The 15,282-nt window shown below is 41.8% G+C and overlaps 1 protein-coding gene across 2 annotated transcripts in view; it reads left to right on the top strand.

Annotated features, from left to right (window-relative positions):
- The window catches only part of Tmem50b (transmembrane protein 50B), a 36,213-nt gene that overhangs the window by 5,161 nt on the left and 15,770 nt on the right, over positions 1-15,282 (top strand). For both annotated transcript variants that reach the window (XM_042687254.1, XM_042687253.1), the window contains exon 2: positions 6,164-6,304. In XM_042687254.1, the coding sequence (XP_042543188.1) occupies positions 6,206-6,304 (99 nt within the window). In that variant the 5' untranslated portion in view covers positions 6,164-6,205. The remainder of the gene's footprint in view (positions 1-6,163; positions 6,305-15,282) is intronic.

Below are 15,282 nucleotides of genomic sequence, written 5' to 3'. Positions count from 1 at the left end.
AGTGTGTGTGTGAAGACTGAACAGAATAAATGGTCTCAATAAGGAGGTTTTTCTGAAAATTAAATGGAGCCATCTGTAAGGAGCTTAATATGGTAATCAACTTGTAACTAATACTAATTCTAGGGAAAGCTGAAGATTCTGTTTTTTGTTTCAACTTGGCCATTATGTTTTGCTCTGGATATTTAGATCTAATATTTTGATGTTTGCGTTGTGTTTTGTTTGCTTGCTTGCTTTATTTATTTTTTGTACTGGTAGTTTGGCCTGAGCACTTTCTCTTAGCTTCATTGGAGGTAAGTGTCTCGCAGAGTTTCCTGCCTTCCTGTATTGGAAGTGAATAGCGATTTTCTTTCCTTACCTCCTACATAGCTAGGATTATTGGTCTGTGTAGCTAGCATTATTGCCACTGCTTGCTTGTTTTATGTGATGCTGAGAAATACCCCCAGGGGTTCAAGGGTACTAAGCAAGAACCCTACCATTCCTAGACCAATAACCTATCTTTTTTTTTTTTTTGCTAGTCCTAGGGCTTGAACTCAGGGCCTGAGCACTTTCCCTAAGCCTCTCTGTGCTCAAGGCTAGTGCTCTAACACGAGCTACAGTGCTACAAAGCCTGCCCAGGCTGGCTTTGAACCAGGATCCTCAGCTCTCAGCCTCCTGAGTAGCTAGGATTACAGGTGTGAGCCACTGATGCCTGGCTTCATTTTTTTTTTTTCTATTGGGAAATACTGTACAGAGGGGTTACAATTACATGGGCAAGACAATGAGTACATTTCTTTTTTTTTTTTTTTTTTTGGGGTCCGGTTGTGGGGCCTGAACTCTGAGCCTGGGTGCTGTCCCTCAGCTCTTCAGCTCAAGGCTAGCGCTCTACCACTTGAGCCACAGCGCCACTTCTGGCTTTTTTGTTTTTGCTTATGTGGTGCTGAGGAATCGAACCCAGGGCCTCAGGCATGCAAGGCAAGCGCTCTACCACTGAGCCACCTTCCTAGTCCCAATGAGTACATTTCTTATCAAGCATTGTAACCTCCTCCTTTGTTTCCCCTTCCCATCCCTTCCCATCATCCTCCCCCACTTCCCCCCCCCCACCAAAGTTGTAAAGTTCATTTTTTAACCATTTGTTTTTCCCCTTCCCCTCCACAAATTATACCGACATCAAATACAGTGAAAGCAGGGGTTATAGATAGCAGGGGGAGGGACATAGATAGCAACAAAGAAATAATCTTATAAATGTGTTAGAAACAATCGCATGAAAGAAAAAAAAACATTTGAATACATATCTTAGGGTTCATTTCCCTAACAGAGGCTTCCATTTTTTTTAATGGTAAATTATAATTTAACTTTTTTTAATGTTAACTGCCAGGCTCCAGTGGCTCAAGCCTGTAATCCTAGCTCCTCAGTAAGCTAAAGTCTAAGGATTGCAGTTCAAAGCCAGCCTGGTCAGGAAAGTTCATGAGTCTCTTATGTCCAATTGGTAGTGTACTCGCCTTGAACACAAAGCTCTAGGGATAGATACCCTCCAGACCCTGAGTTCAGCCCCAAGACTAGCAAATACATAAACAAACAAAAAAAACAAATATCTAGGCATTCTTGGCTCAAGATATGGAGCTATTATAGATTAGACAATTTGGGAGACTGTTATCTCTAATTAACCAAGGGAAAGAAAGCCCAAAATGGAGATGTTGCTAAAGTGGTAGAGCACCAAGCCTTGAGCAAAACGCCAAACAGAAAGTGTGAGGCCTTGAGTACAAGAAAAATAAATCAACTGTTTTCTACACTTTTGCACTAGTATATAAATTTTCTAATGAAAGCTCATTTTGTCATTCTTTACCTCTCCTCCACACACACATTGACTTACTCGAAAGAGACATTCTGCATATATATAGAACATGTTCTAGAGAAGTGATTTATTACCCACTGTATGTGGTTATGTGGAGGTCTAGTTAGATACTGGGCAGCCAGTTATCAAAGCAACACAGGAAACAGAGATGAGCCGTGATTTGATACAAGGACCTCCACATTTTCTCCCTGAGATACTTAGCTGCACTGGTGACTTAAGGTACATTTCATTACTAAGAAACTCAAATCTATGGTCTCTGTCTTAAACCAGCTGTCTTCCCTCCATCTCTACCCGTACCATGTCCTGCAGGCATATCAAATGTACAGCCTTCAAACTAATTCTCTCCCATTTTTCCTTTCTGTGCTCTCCGTTTTCATTAAGGGTCAGTCAAGGCTTTAGCCAAGAAACCCTATAACAGCCCTGTAACTACTTCCTGCCTTATTGCTAATACTGGTTCAATATTTCTCTAATCAAAATCATTTTTGTAGCTTTGTGCAGTTTGACCTCCACTTACATCCTCATTCTTTCCCTGTTTAGAATGATGGCAGGTAGTTCTCTTTTATGGTTTTCTTCAGTTCCTCTTTTACACTTTGTCACTAAGATTACCTTTCTAAAATGACAGACTTGATCCTGTCACTCCTTGCTTATAAACCTTTGTGTTTCCCTATTGCTTAGAACATGGATCCTGAAAGGATCATGTGGGCAATTCTGACTGGCTACTTCTTTTTTTGGGGGGGTCAGTTCTGGGACTTGGACTCAGGGCCTTGGCACTGTCACTTTCACCCAAGACTGACTCACTTTGAGCCACAGCACCACTTCTGGCTTTTTGGTGGTTCATTGAAGATAAGCGTCTCATGGAGCCAGCTGGCTTCAAACTGTGATCCTCAAGTCTCAGCCTCCTAAAGTAGCGAGAATTATAGGCATAAGCCATTGGCATTGCATTGTGGCTTCTGCTTTTGTAAATACAAGTCTTAATTGGAATATAGCCATGCTAATTTATTTATGCTCTACATATGTCTGCTTTCATGCTCTGAATTGAATAGTTGTGACTAAGGTGGTATGACCCACCAAACCTGAATTGTTTACTCTCTGGTTCTTCGTGTGTGTGTACACAGGATAATTGAACATGGGGCCTTTCACCCTCACTGGGCTTGTTCCCTCAAGGCTGACATGCTACCACTTAAACTTATCTTCACTTGTGGATTATTGGTGGTTAATTGGAGTCTCAAGGACTTCTCTGCCTGAGCTGGCTTCAAAGGGCAATCCTGAGATCTCAGCCTCTTGAGTTGGTAGAATTCCACTCTCTGGTTCATTCAGAAAATATTTACCAATCCCTGGTTTCCAGGATAAAGCTAAACAATCATTGATGATCCTGTCTCCAACAGGTTAGTTATTTTCACTCTAAAAATAGCTGGGCATGGACGCTCACACCTGTAATCTAGCTACTTGATAAGTAGAGAGCCCGAAAAGTAGAGATCTGGAGGATTGCACTTCCAGGCCAGCCTGAGCAAAAAGTTTTGAAGAGGGCTGGGAAGGTGGCTCAGTGGTAGAGTGCTTGCCTTGCATGCATGAGGCCCTGGGTTCGATTCCTCAGTACCACATAAACAGAAAAAGCTAGAAGTGGTTCTCAGCTCAAGTGGTAGAGTGCTAGCCTTGAGCTGAAGCGCTGAGGGACAGCACCCAAGCCCAGAGTTCAGGCCCCACAACCGACAAAAAAATAAATAAAAGAGTTTTGAAGACTCCATCTTAACCAGGAATAACTGAAGTGGTAAGTGCCTGTCATCCCAGCTATACAAGTATCACAAATAGGTGAATGACAATCCTGGCATAAACCATAGATCCTATTTCAAAAATAAGGTAAAAACTGGGAGAGAGTAAGAGAAAGGGTAACATTGTCCAAAAGAAATATACATTTTACCTGACTTATATACTTTTAATCCCTCTGTACATCACTGTTATAATAACAAAAAATAAAAAAAATAAAGAGCTATAGGCATGGCTCAAGTAGTAAAGCACCTGTCTACCCAGTTGTGCAAATATGAGAGGGGTGTGTGTGTGTGCTATGTATTTTATGCTTAAAGAACCATTTATGCCTGGCTCTGGTGGCTCACACTTGCGATCCTAGCTACTCAGGAGGCTGAGATATGAGGATTGTGGTTCAAAGCCAGCCCAGGCAAGGAAAGTCCATGAGACTCTTATCTCCAATTAACTCCAGAAAACCAGAAGTGGTGCTCAAGCTGGCTCAAGTGGTAGAGCACTGGCCTAGGCCCAGAGTTCAAGCCCCATGACTGACCAAAAAAAGCATTTATAAGAGGCTATATAGAAAATGACATTACAATGAACTTCATAGAGGAAATAAATTTCATTGTTTTAACCTTTAACCAGAACATTAACATGTAACAGTTAAATTAATGATGTCCTTCCTTACACTTGCTTTTAACTAGTTACTATTTAATCCTTCATTAATAATTCATTAATATATCCACATACTATGTTGATTAAATAGTGCTTTTAATTGTTTTATGGGTTTAAAGTATTGCCTGGTCACCTTGAAATCGTGAAGACTTGGTATTGTTCAGGGTGTCTGGAAAATCCCAGGGTGTTTTCCAGCCCTACCTCACTTGGCAGCACTGAAACTCCAAAATGTCTTGCATATTGGTGGGCAACAGCTGGAATCTCTTCTCAGCTATTTTAGCCATCCAGCTGTTTTGGTTTTTGTGTTGTTGGGGGGTTTTGCTTTGGAGTCTGCATCTACTGGGTAGGAAGGAATTGGTCAGAAATGAGCAGGGGTGTATATTGAAGTGTTTAAGGTTTTCTATCTTACTCCTTTCCATAATTTCCCCCTGGATTTCCAGCTGCTCTGCCAGTTCTGGACTTCTGTCTTCTGACATCTTAAGCCAGTAGTCCTATGGCTTTGGCTTGAGTTTTAGCTACTCTGTACCACAGGGAGTTGGGAATGGGATTGGCATGGGTTTGCTATAGGGAAAAGCTATATAAAATGGATGCTAGCTGGGTTCCGGTGGCTTACGCCTGTAATTCTAGTTACTCAGGAGGCTGAGATCTGAGAATCATGGTTCAAAGCCATTCTGGCAGGAAAGTCCATGAGACTCTTATCTCCAATAAACCACTCAGAACACTGGAAGTGGCACGATGTCTCCCGTGGTAGAGCATTGGCCTTGAGCTAAAGAGCTGAGGGACAGCGCCCAGGCTCAGAGTTCAAGCCCCATGACCAACAAAATAAATAAAAATTAAAAATAGATGCTATCATGGGTTTTCTTTCTTTCAAGGGTAAAATCCCTTTCAGATTCTGTTTTCTCTTCAAAGAGTAATTGCCAATATTTTTCAAATCTTTTTAGAATTTGTGTTGGTTCTGAGTCTCCTATTGAACACAATCTCTTGTTTTTTGAAGATTTCCATAGTATGTTTCATTTAGTTCTTTATTCACAACCTTTCTCTCCTTTGTTATCTATTGCTGCATTAACTCAGAGTCTAGTGGCTTACAACGGCCATCTTATTATACGTACTAGATTATGTGGGTCAGCACTCTATTTCATGTATCTGGCATCTTAGAGTTTTTCTAGGGCTCAAAGTTTGGAAGTGATGATACAGCTCAGATAGCAGCACTTAGAAATATTATAACTCGGACGGGGAAGGTGACTCAGTGGTAGAGTGCTTGCCTCACATGCATGAGGGCCTGGGTTTGATTCCAGAGCACCACATAAACAGAAAAAGCTGGAAGTGACACTGTGGCTCCAGTGGTAGAGCACTAGCTTGGAGCTGAGAGCTGAGGGACAATGTCCAGGACCAGAGTTCAAGCCCACGACCGACCAAAAAAAGAAAGAAGAAAGGAACATTACAACTCAGCCATTTGGCAGTTGATGTTAAATCCGCCAGATGGAAGCTACATTGCTGCTGTCTCTGCCGTAATCTGGGAAGTTGCGTGGCAGGAGTTACACAGCATAACTTCCTCTGGTTTGGTTAATATTTATGTTTGACTCAAATTCAGGAGTTGTGACACAGTCCACCCCTCAGCAAGAAAAGTATCAAAGAATTTACTGACAAAATTGTTGCTTTTGTTGTGTTTTCTTTTGTGGTGCCAAGCATCAAACCCAGGGCTTCCTGTGTGAATGTGCTTTACCACTAAGTTGCCCCCATCCCCTAAGGCCTACACATGTCTCAATTGGTACTTACCGAAATAATGTGTTTTTCTTAATTTCTTAAAACAGGATCTAAGTTTATATTTAAAGCTTTAAGAAAGGATTGAGGTACTTCATTAGTTCTTAAAACATTTCTTTAGGTTGATTATTCTTTTTTTGTCTTTTTTGGTTGTAGGATACAGTCTTTTAATACAAGATTCATGCTTACGGAGTAAAAATGGCAGGCTTCCTAGATAATTTCCGTTGGCCAGAGTGTGAATGTATTGATTGGAGTGAGAGAAGAAATGCTGTGGCTTCTGTGGTCGCAGGCATATTGGTAAGTGTGCAAGCCCTGCTAAATGAGAAGATGTTTATACCTAGCGTGTGCCTGGGGAAATTAGTGTTGATTTCCTTTGAACTGTGAACTATTTTATTTCACTGATATTTTGCAGAATTATCAGGATTCCTAATACTATTTTTTTTAACTACAAAACTTGGTAGGATCTGGGTTTATTTGGTTTTGTGAGTTTTGTTAAACTTAGCATCTTTTCTTCAGTTCTAGTAATAGTATGCCTATAGTAATATAGGCAGCAGCATTTTAAACTTAATGATACAGTATGTGTAGCTACTTACAGGTGTGCAGAGTATACAAGTTTGATGTTACCCAGAGTTATCGTTGTTCCTTAAAGGTGGGCTATATAGCCGGGTGCTTATGGCTCACACCTGTAATCTTAGCTACTCAGGATGCTAAGACCTGAGAATCACAGTTTGAAGCCAGCCCAGGCAAGAAAGTCCATGAGACTATTCTTTCCAATTAACTACAAAAAAAAAAATCTGAAAGTGGAGCTGTGGCTCAAATGGTAGAGCACTAGCCTTGAGTCTTGAGCACAAAAGCTCAGGGACCAAGAGTTCAAGCCCCAGAACCAGAATCGGGGTCGGGGGGAAAGCTAGGCTATGTAGCCAGCAGTCACACCTTAGTCTGTGGTAGAACAGAATCTCTGCAGCTGCTCTTCCCCAAGTGATATCATCTCTGTTTCCCAAGTTACTGCATTGGGCACCAGAGGAGGAAGAACTTTGTAGAGGAAATTTTTGCTTAATTTTGTTTGCATTATTTCCTTTTTAAGATTTTTGTACTGCAAATGTAAAAGTATACAAAAAGTATACAAAAGTAGAGAATGCTATATAAATCCTTTCTCCTCCCTTTCCCCTTCTACTTACTGTACAGCTTCAAAAACAAGCAAATGTCTAACTTTATATTCTGTCAGCCATCTCCTGCGTCTACTAACTACATTATTGGAAACACATTTTAGCATCATATATATTTCTTTCTTTTCTTTTTTTTTGTTGGTCATGGGGCTTGAACTCTGGGCTTGGGCACTGTCCTTGCGCTCTTCAGCTCAAGACAAGTGCTCTACCACTTGAGCCACAGCGTCACTTCTGGTTTTCTAGTGGTTTATTGGAGATAAGAGTCTCACGGACTTTCCTGCCTGGCTGGCTTTGAACAGTGTGATTCTCAGATCTCAGCGTCCTGAGTAGCTAGGATTGCAGGTGTGAGCCACCAGCACCCAGCTTCAGCATCTTATATTTTTATCAGTCATTTCTTTTCATATACATTTCTACACTCAGACTTCAATAGAAAAAATAAAATTTATTCAAACAAATGAAAGCAGAGTAGGACTGAAGATAATTGTAAAAAATATGCAGAATTTTTTAATTGTGACTTTTTGTGTGTGTGTGTTGATCATGAGGCCTGAACTCTGGGCTTGGGTGCTGTCCCTCAGCTCTTCAGCTAGCATTCTACCACTTGAGCCACAGCACCACTTCCGGCCTTTTCTGCTTATGTGGTGCTGAGGAACCGAACCCAGGGTCTCATGCCTGTGAGGCAAGCACTCTACCACTGAGTCACCTTTCCAGCCCCGTAGAATTTTGTAGATGGTGTGTGTGTGTGTGTGTGTGTGTGTGTGTGTGTGTGTGTGTGTGTGTCTGTGTCTGTGTGTGTGTGTGTGTGTGTGTGTCTGTGTCTGTGTGTTCCCTTACTGGAACTTGAACTCAGGGCCTTTCTTGCTTGGCTTTTTGTTGTTGTTGGTTGTGGGGCTTGAACTCTGGGCCTGGGCGCAGTCCCTCAGCTCTTCAGCTCAAGACGAGTGCTCTACTACTTGAGCCACAGCGCCACTCCCGGTTTTCTAGTAGTTTATTGGACATAAGAGTCTCACGGACTTTCCTGCCCAGGCTGGCTTTGAACTGCGATTCTCAGATCTCAACCTCCTGAGTAGCTAGGATTACAGGCCTGAGACAGCGGTGCCTGGCTTTGCTTGGCTTTTTTGTTCAAGGCTGGCAACTCTACCACTTGAGTCACACTTCCACTTCCAGCATTTTGCTGGCTAATTGGAGATGAGAGTCTCTCAGATTTGTGTCTGAGCTGCTGTCAAACCTTGATCCTCAGATCTCAGCCTCCTGAGTTTGTAAGATTATAGTTTTGAGACACCAGCACTATACCACATTTTCTTAATGAATTTATCAGTTATGGGGAACCTTTCCATTGCTGTGTGGTATGAATAGTTCTGCAATAAATGTGTGTGTGTGTCCTAGGGCTTGAACTCAGGGCCTGGGCACTGTCCCTGAGCTGCTTCTGCTCTACCCCTTGAGCCACAACACTACTTGCCATTTTTTCTGAGTAATTTATTAGAGGTAAGAGTCTCAGACTTTTTTTTCCCCAGCTGGCTTTGAACTAGGATCCTCAGATCTTAGATCTCAGCCTCCTGAGTAACTAGAATTACAGGCATAAGCCACTGGCACCTGGCTACAAGGGCTTTTTTTGTATCATCACTTACCATTCCTTTGGTTATATGCCCAAGAGCAGTATCACTGGATCATATTGTATTTCTAGCTTTTTGAGGACCATACTGACTTCTATAGTGGTTTCATTAGTTTATATTTCCACCAACAGTCCAAAGAGTTCCTTTGTCCCCATATACTTGCCAACATCTGTTATTGTATTCTTCATGACGGCCATTCTGACTGGAGTAAGATGAAATCTCAGTGTTGTTTTGATTTGCATTTGCATTTGTTGAACACTTAATGTATTTTGACCATTTGTATTCTTGTTTTGAAAATTGTCTGTTCTATTTATTTATTTATTTTTTGGTTCCAGTCATGGGCCTGAACTCTGGGCCTGAGTGCTGTCCCTCTTCAGCTCAAGGCTAGCACTCTACCACTTGAGCCATAGCGCCACTTTCGGCTTTTTTTTTTCTGGTTATGTGGTGCTAAGGAATTGAACTCAGGGCCTCATGCATGCAAGGCAAGCGCTCTATCACTGAGCCACCTTCCCAGCCCTGTTCATTTATTTATTAATTGGATTGTTGATTCTTTGGGGGCTTAGTTTTTGTTGTTGTTGTTGTTGTTGTTTTTAGCTCTCTGAATCTTCTGGTTATTAATCCCTTGTTGAATGTATAACAGGCAAAATTTGTCTCCCATTCCATATGCTAACTCTTAGTAATGATTTACTGTGCAGAAGCCTTTTATCCATTAGAGTTCTTTAGGAAGAGCCACACCAGTATTTCTAGTGTTTTTCCTATTCTTTCCTGTAGTAGTTTCAAAGTTTTAGATTCTACATTAAGATCCTTTATCTACTTTGAATTGATACTTGTACAGAGTGTGAGATAGAGACCGACTTTCAATTTTCTTCATGTGGTTATCCAATTTTCCCAGCTCTATTTATTGAAGAGGCTAGTTAATGTCACATATTTTAGATTCCTTGGTCAAAAATCAGGAGCCTGTGGCTGCATAGATTTATTTTTGTGTCTTCTGATCCATTGGTCTTCGTGTCTGTTTTTGTGCCAGTACCATCTTTTTTTTTCCCTTGGCTCTATAGTATAATTTGAAGCCCATCATTATGATACCTCCAGCACTTTTAAAAATCAAAATTACTTTGGATATTTAGGGTCTTTTGTGATTTCATATGAATTTATTATTTTTTTATTTATTTATTTTTGGGTCCGGTCGTAGGGCCTGAACTCTGGGCCTGGGCGCTGTCCCTCAGCTCAAGGCTAGCGCTCTACCACTTGAGCCACAGCGCCACTTCTGGCTTTTTTCTTTTGCTTATGTGGTGCTGAGGAATCGAACCCAGGGCCTCATGCATGCAAGGCAAGCGCTCTACAACTGAGCCACCTTCCCAGCCCTCATATGAATTTAATGATTGATTTTTCTATTTTTGTGAAGAATGACATTGGAACTTTGTGGGGATTATATAAAATCTATAGGTTGCTTTCAGTAGCATTGTCATTTTCATGATATTGATTCTGTAATAAATGAGCATGGCAGGTCTTTTCAGCTTGTGGAGTCTTCCTCAAATTCCTCTTCAGCATTCCATAGTTTTGCTGAACTCTGTTGATTTCTCCTGATTTTTTTCTCAGCTTGCTCATTTTTAATGTATAGAAAAAGATAATGTGCTTTTTGTTGTTTTGTTGTTGTTGCTGCTGGTTCTGGGGCTCAAACTCAGGGCTTGGGCACTATCCCTGAGCTCCTTTCTGCTAAAGGCTTGTGCTTTATCACTTGAATCATAGCGCCACTTCTGGCTTTCTGGTGGTTAATTGGAGAGAAGAGTCTCACAGACTTTCCTGCCCAGGCTGGCTTTGAGCCATAATACTCAGATCTCAGCCTCCTCAGTTGCTAGGATTATGGCATGAGCCACCAGCACCTCCAAAATAAACTTTTTGTGTGTTGATTTTGTATTCTCAAAAGAGCCACCAGCACCTCCAAAATAAACTTTTTGTGTGTTGACTTTGTATTCTGAAAATTGCCTTTAGCAATTGTTACCTCCTCTTGATGGATTTCCTGTTTTTTTTTTTTTTTTTTTTGGGTCCGGTCGTGGGGCCTGAACTCTGGGCGAGGGCGCTGTCACTCAGCTCTTCAGCTCAAGGCTAGCGCTCTACCACTTGAGCCACAGCGCCATTTCCGGCTTTTTTCATTTTGCTTTTGTGGTGCTGAGGAATCAAACCCAGGGCCTCAGGCATGCAAGGCAAGCGCTCTACCACTGAGCCATCTTCCCAGCTCCTGGATTTCCTTTATTAATACAAAGTAATCTTCTTTGTCTCTTCTGACTGATTTTGGTTTGAAATCTACTTTATCAGAGAGAAGTATAGCTATTCTGCCTACTTTCTGGATTCATTTGCTTGGTAGATCTTTTTTTATTGTTTCACCCTAAGCCAATGTTTGTTTTTGTCAGTCAGATGCATTCTTGTAGGCAATAAATGATTGGATGTTTTTTAATCTGACTTGTTATTCTATGATTTTTGATTAGACAATGGAGATTATTAATGTTTAGTGTTATTACTGAAGAATATGTGATAATTCTTAGCACTTTTTTGTAGTATTTGGCGCTTTCCTTTATTTGTTTATCTGATGGGATTTATTTTCTCTCGTATTTTATTTCTTTTCTTTTTCTTTTTGTCAGTCCTGGGGCTTGAACTCAGGGCCTGAGCACTGTCTCTGAGCTGCTTTTGCTCAAGGCTAGCACTCTACCACTTGAGCTACAGCACCACTTCTGGATTTTTCTGTTTATATGGTACTGAGGAATCAAACCCAGGACTTCATGCATTCTAGGCAAGCACTTTACTACTAAGCCACATTCACAGCCCTCTTCTCCTATTTTCTTTTCTTTTTTTGGGGGGGGAGGGCAGGGTCGGTCGTGGGCCTTGAACTTGGGGCCTGAACGCTGTCCCTCGGCTCTTCAGCTCAAGGCTAGCACTCTACCACTTGAGCTACAGCGCCACTTCCGATTTTCTGGTGGTTTATTGGAGATAAGAGTTTCATGGACTTGGGCTGGGAAGGTGGCTCAGTGGTAGAGCGCTTGCCTTGCATGCCTGAGGCCCTGGGTTCGATTCCTCAGCACCACATAAGCAAAAAGAAAAAAGCCAGAAGTGGAGCTGTGGCTCAAGTGGTAGAGCACTAGCCTTGAGCTGAAGAGCTGAGGGACAGCGCCCAGGCCCAGAGTTCAGGCCCACGACCGAACACCCCCCCCCCCCCCCAAAAAAAAAAAAAAAAAAAGAGTTTCACGGACTTTCCTGCCTGGCTGGCTTTGAACTGCGATCCTCAAATCTCAGCCTCCTGAGTAGCTAGGATTACAGGTGTGAGCCACTGGCGCCCGGCTTCTTCTCCTATTTTCAAGGTTACATTTATCTTCCTCTTCTGTATGTAAGATTGATTAAATGGCTGGGAAGGTGGCTCAGTGTTAATGTGCTTGCCTTGCATATATGAGGCCCTGGGTTCAATTCCTCAGCACCACATATGCAGAAAAAGCCAGAAGTGGCGCTATGGCTCCAGTGGTAGAGTGCTAGCCTTGAACTGAAGAGCTGAGGGACAACGTTCAGGCCCAGAATGATTGTGTTAAATATCTTCTGTGATGCTGATTTAATGGTCATACATTGCTTTATCATGGAAGACTTTTTATGACCCTCAGTTATGAATAATAACTTAATTAAGTTAATTAATCTAGGTTAACAATTGTTTACTTTTCAGTATTTCAAATATATAATCCCATATCCACCTTGCATTAGTGATTTCTTATGAGAAATTCATTGTTATTTTGCCTATGATTTGGATCTTTCTTCTAGCTTTATGTAACTATGGTTTGTTTTGGGGTGCTTCTTTTTTTATTTGTTGTGTGTCCTGTACATCTCTTGTGCTTACGTAGCTACATCTTTCTCAAGATTTGGGAAGTTTTCTCCCATTATTTTATTGAATATATTTTCTATTCCTTTAGCTTTTACTTCTTCTATTCCAATGATTCTTTTTTTTTTTTTGGGTCCGGTCGTGGGGCCTGAACTCTGGGCCTGGGCGCTGTCCCTCAGCTCTTCAGCTCAAGGCTAGCACTCTACCACTTGAGCCACAGTGCCACTTTCTTTTTGCTTATGTGGTGCTGAGGAATCGAACCCAGGGCCTTGAGCATGCAAGGCAAGCGCTCTACCACTGAGCCACCTTCCTAGCCCCTATTCCAATGATTCTTTTTTTTTTTTTTTTTTTTTGTCGGTCATGGGGCTTGAACTCTGGGCCTGGGCGCTGTCCCTCAGCTCTTTAGCTCAAGGCGAGCGCTCTACCACTTGAGCTACAGCGCCACTTCCGGTTTTCTGGTGGTTTATTGGAGATAGGAGTCTCACGGTCTCTCCTGCCCGGGCTGGCTTTGAACCGCGATTCTCAGATCTCAGCCTCCTGAGTAGCTAGGATTACAGGCGTGAGCCACCAGCGCCCGGCTTCCAATGATTCTTAAGTTTGGTCTCTTGATAGTTTCCCAGAGGTTTTTACATTTCCTACTCACATTATTTTTTTTCCTAATGCTTCATTTGACTGTTCTTTTTTTTTTTTTTTTATTGTAAAGATACTATACAGAGGTGAGTGAGGTAATGAGTTTGTTACCCCCTCCATTGTTTTCCCCCTACCATCCCCTCCCTCCCTACCTTCCCCGAGGTTCTTTTTTTTTTTTTTGATTGTGATTAAGTGATTACATAATTTCCGGAAATTCACAGTATTGTGGAATAATGATGCTCATTTAAAGTCACAAGTTCATTCTAACTTTCCTGGAGCAAATTGTCTATCACAGTCTGTAATATATAACGGTGTTCACATGTTATATACCATATATGTGATCAGCAGCATGGGGATATTTAGTAGTGGTTCAACCAGATGAGTGGGAGTTCTTTGTTTCTTAAGTCCTGTTAGTTTTGTCATATCACCTAACATTTTGGATTTAGCATCCACTTATCAGGGAGACCATGTACCATTTGTCTCTTCGTTCTTGGCTTACCTCGCTCAACATGATTCCTTCTAGCTCCATCCATTTTCCTGCAAATGCCATTATTTTGTCATTTCTAATGGCTGCATAATATTCCATTGTGCATAGATACCACAATTTTTGGATCCATTCATCTGTGGTGGGGCATCTAGGTTGTTTCCATATCCTAGCTATTGTGAACAGTGCTGCAATAAACATGGAGGTGCATGTGTCCTTGTATATTGGTTCCTGTTGTTCAGGGTAGATGCCTAGAAGTGGTATGACTGGGTCGTAAGGGAGGTCAATCTTTAGCTTTCTAAGGACCCTCCAGACTGCTTTCCAAAGTGGTTGTATAAGTGTACATTCCCACCAGCAGTGTAATAGGGTTCCTCTTTCTCCACATCCCCTCCAGCATTTGTCATTGGCTGATTTGTGGATGTGGGACATTCTGACTGGGGTAAGGTGGTATCTCAGGGTTGTCTTTATTTGCATTTCCTTCACCACCAGGGATGATGAACATTTCTTCATGTGTTTCTTTGTCATTTTTATTTCTTCATTTGAGAAGTCTCTCTTTAGTTCCCTTGCCCATTTAGTAATTGGTTTGTTAGGTTTGGGAGGGATTAGTTTCTTGAGTTCCCTGTATATACAGGATGTTAACCCCTTGTCTGATATATTGCTGGTAAATATTTTTTCCCAATTTGTTGGTTGTCTTTCTAGCTTAGTTGCGATAGATTTAGCTGTGCAGAAGCTTTTTATTTTAAGGTAGTCCCATTTGTCGAGTTTCTCTCCAACTTGTTGTGACCCTGGGACTCTGTTCAGGAAGTTCCTTCCTGTGCCTGTTAGTTCAAGTGTCTCTCCTACTCTGTCCTGCAATAGCTTCAGAGATTCAGGTTTAATGTTAAGGTCTTTAATCCATTTTGAGTTGATGTTGGTGCATGGTGATAGGCTGGGGTCCACTTTTAGTTTTCTACATGTGGCTGCCCAGTTTTCCCAGCACCAGCGGTTGAAGAGGCTGTGTTTCTTCCATTGTATGTCTTTGGCTCCTTTGTCGAATATCAGCTGGCTGTAGGCTGTTCTTTTTTTTTTTTTAAATGAGTCCAGGACTTGAACTTGGTACCTGGTACTTTTTCTCATTGTCTAGTGCTCTTCCAACTGAGCCAACCGCCAACCCTGATTTTGTTGTTGCTGTCATTTTGCCCCAGTCCTGGGCTTGAAGTTGGAGCCTGGGCACTGTCCCTGAGCTTTTATGCTCAAGGCTAGTACACTATCCCTTTGAGCCAGAACTCTCTTTCCTTGGCTATTCTAATACATCTATGTTGTCCTTGAGCCTCGATATTTTGCCTTCAAATTGATCAGTTGGAGAGCAACTGTGAAGTTAGTCTCACTGAGAAGGGTCTGGTCCCTTCCTCTCTATGTAATTTATGGATAGCTTTTAGCCACCTGGTTGCTGAAGATACACAAATCACTGTTTCTTTGTTTCCACTGGTGTCTCAGTCTCAAAGCCTGATTGGCTACAGCTTACTTGCCTGTAGCTAATGTAATCTGGTTCT

The sequence above is a fragment of the Dipodomys spectabilis genome, unplaced genomic scaffold, assembly GCF_019054845.1.
Source record: "Dipodomys spectabilis isolate Male_0828 unplaced genomic scaffold, ASM1905484v1 ptg000107l, whole genome shotgun sequence".
NCBI lineage: Eukaryota > Metazoa > Chordata > Mammalia > Rodentia > Heteromyidae > Dipodomys > Dipodomys spectabilis.
This window is presented reverse-complemented; position numbering and strand designations above follow the sequence as displayed.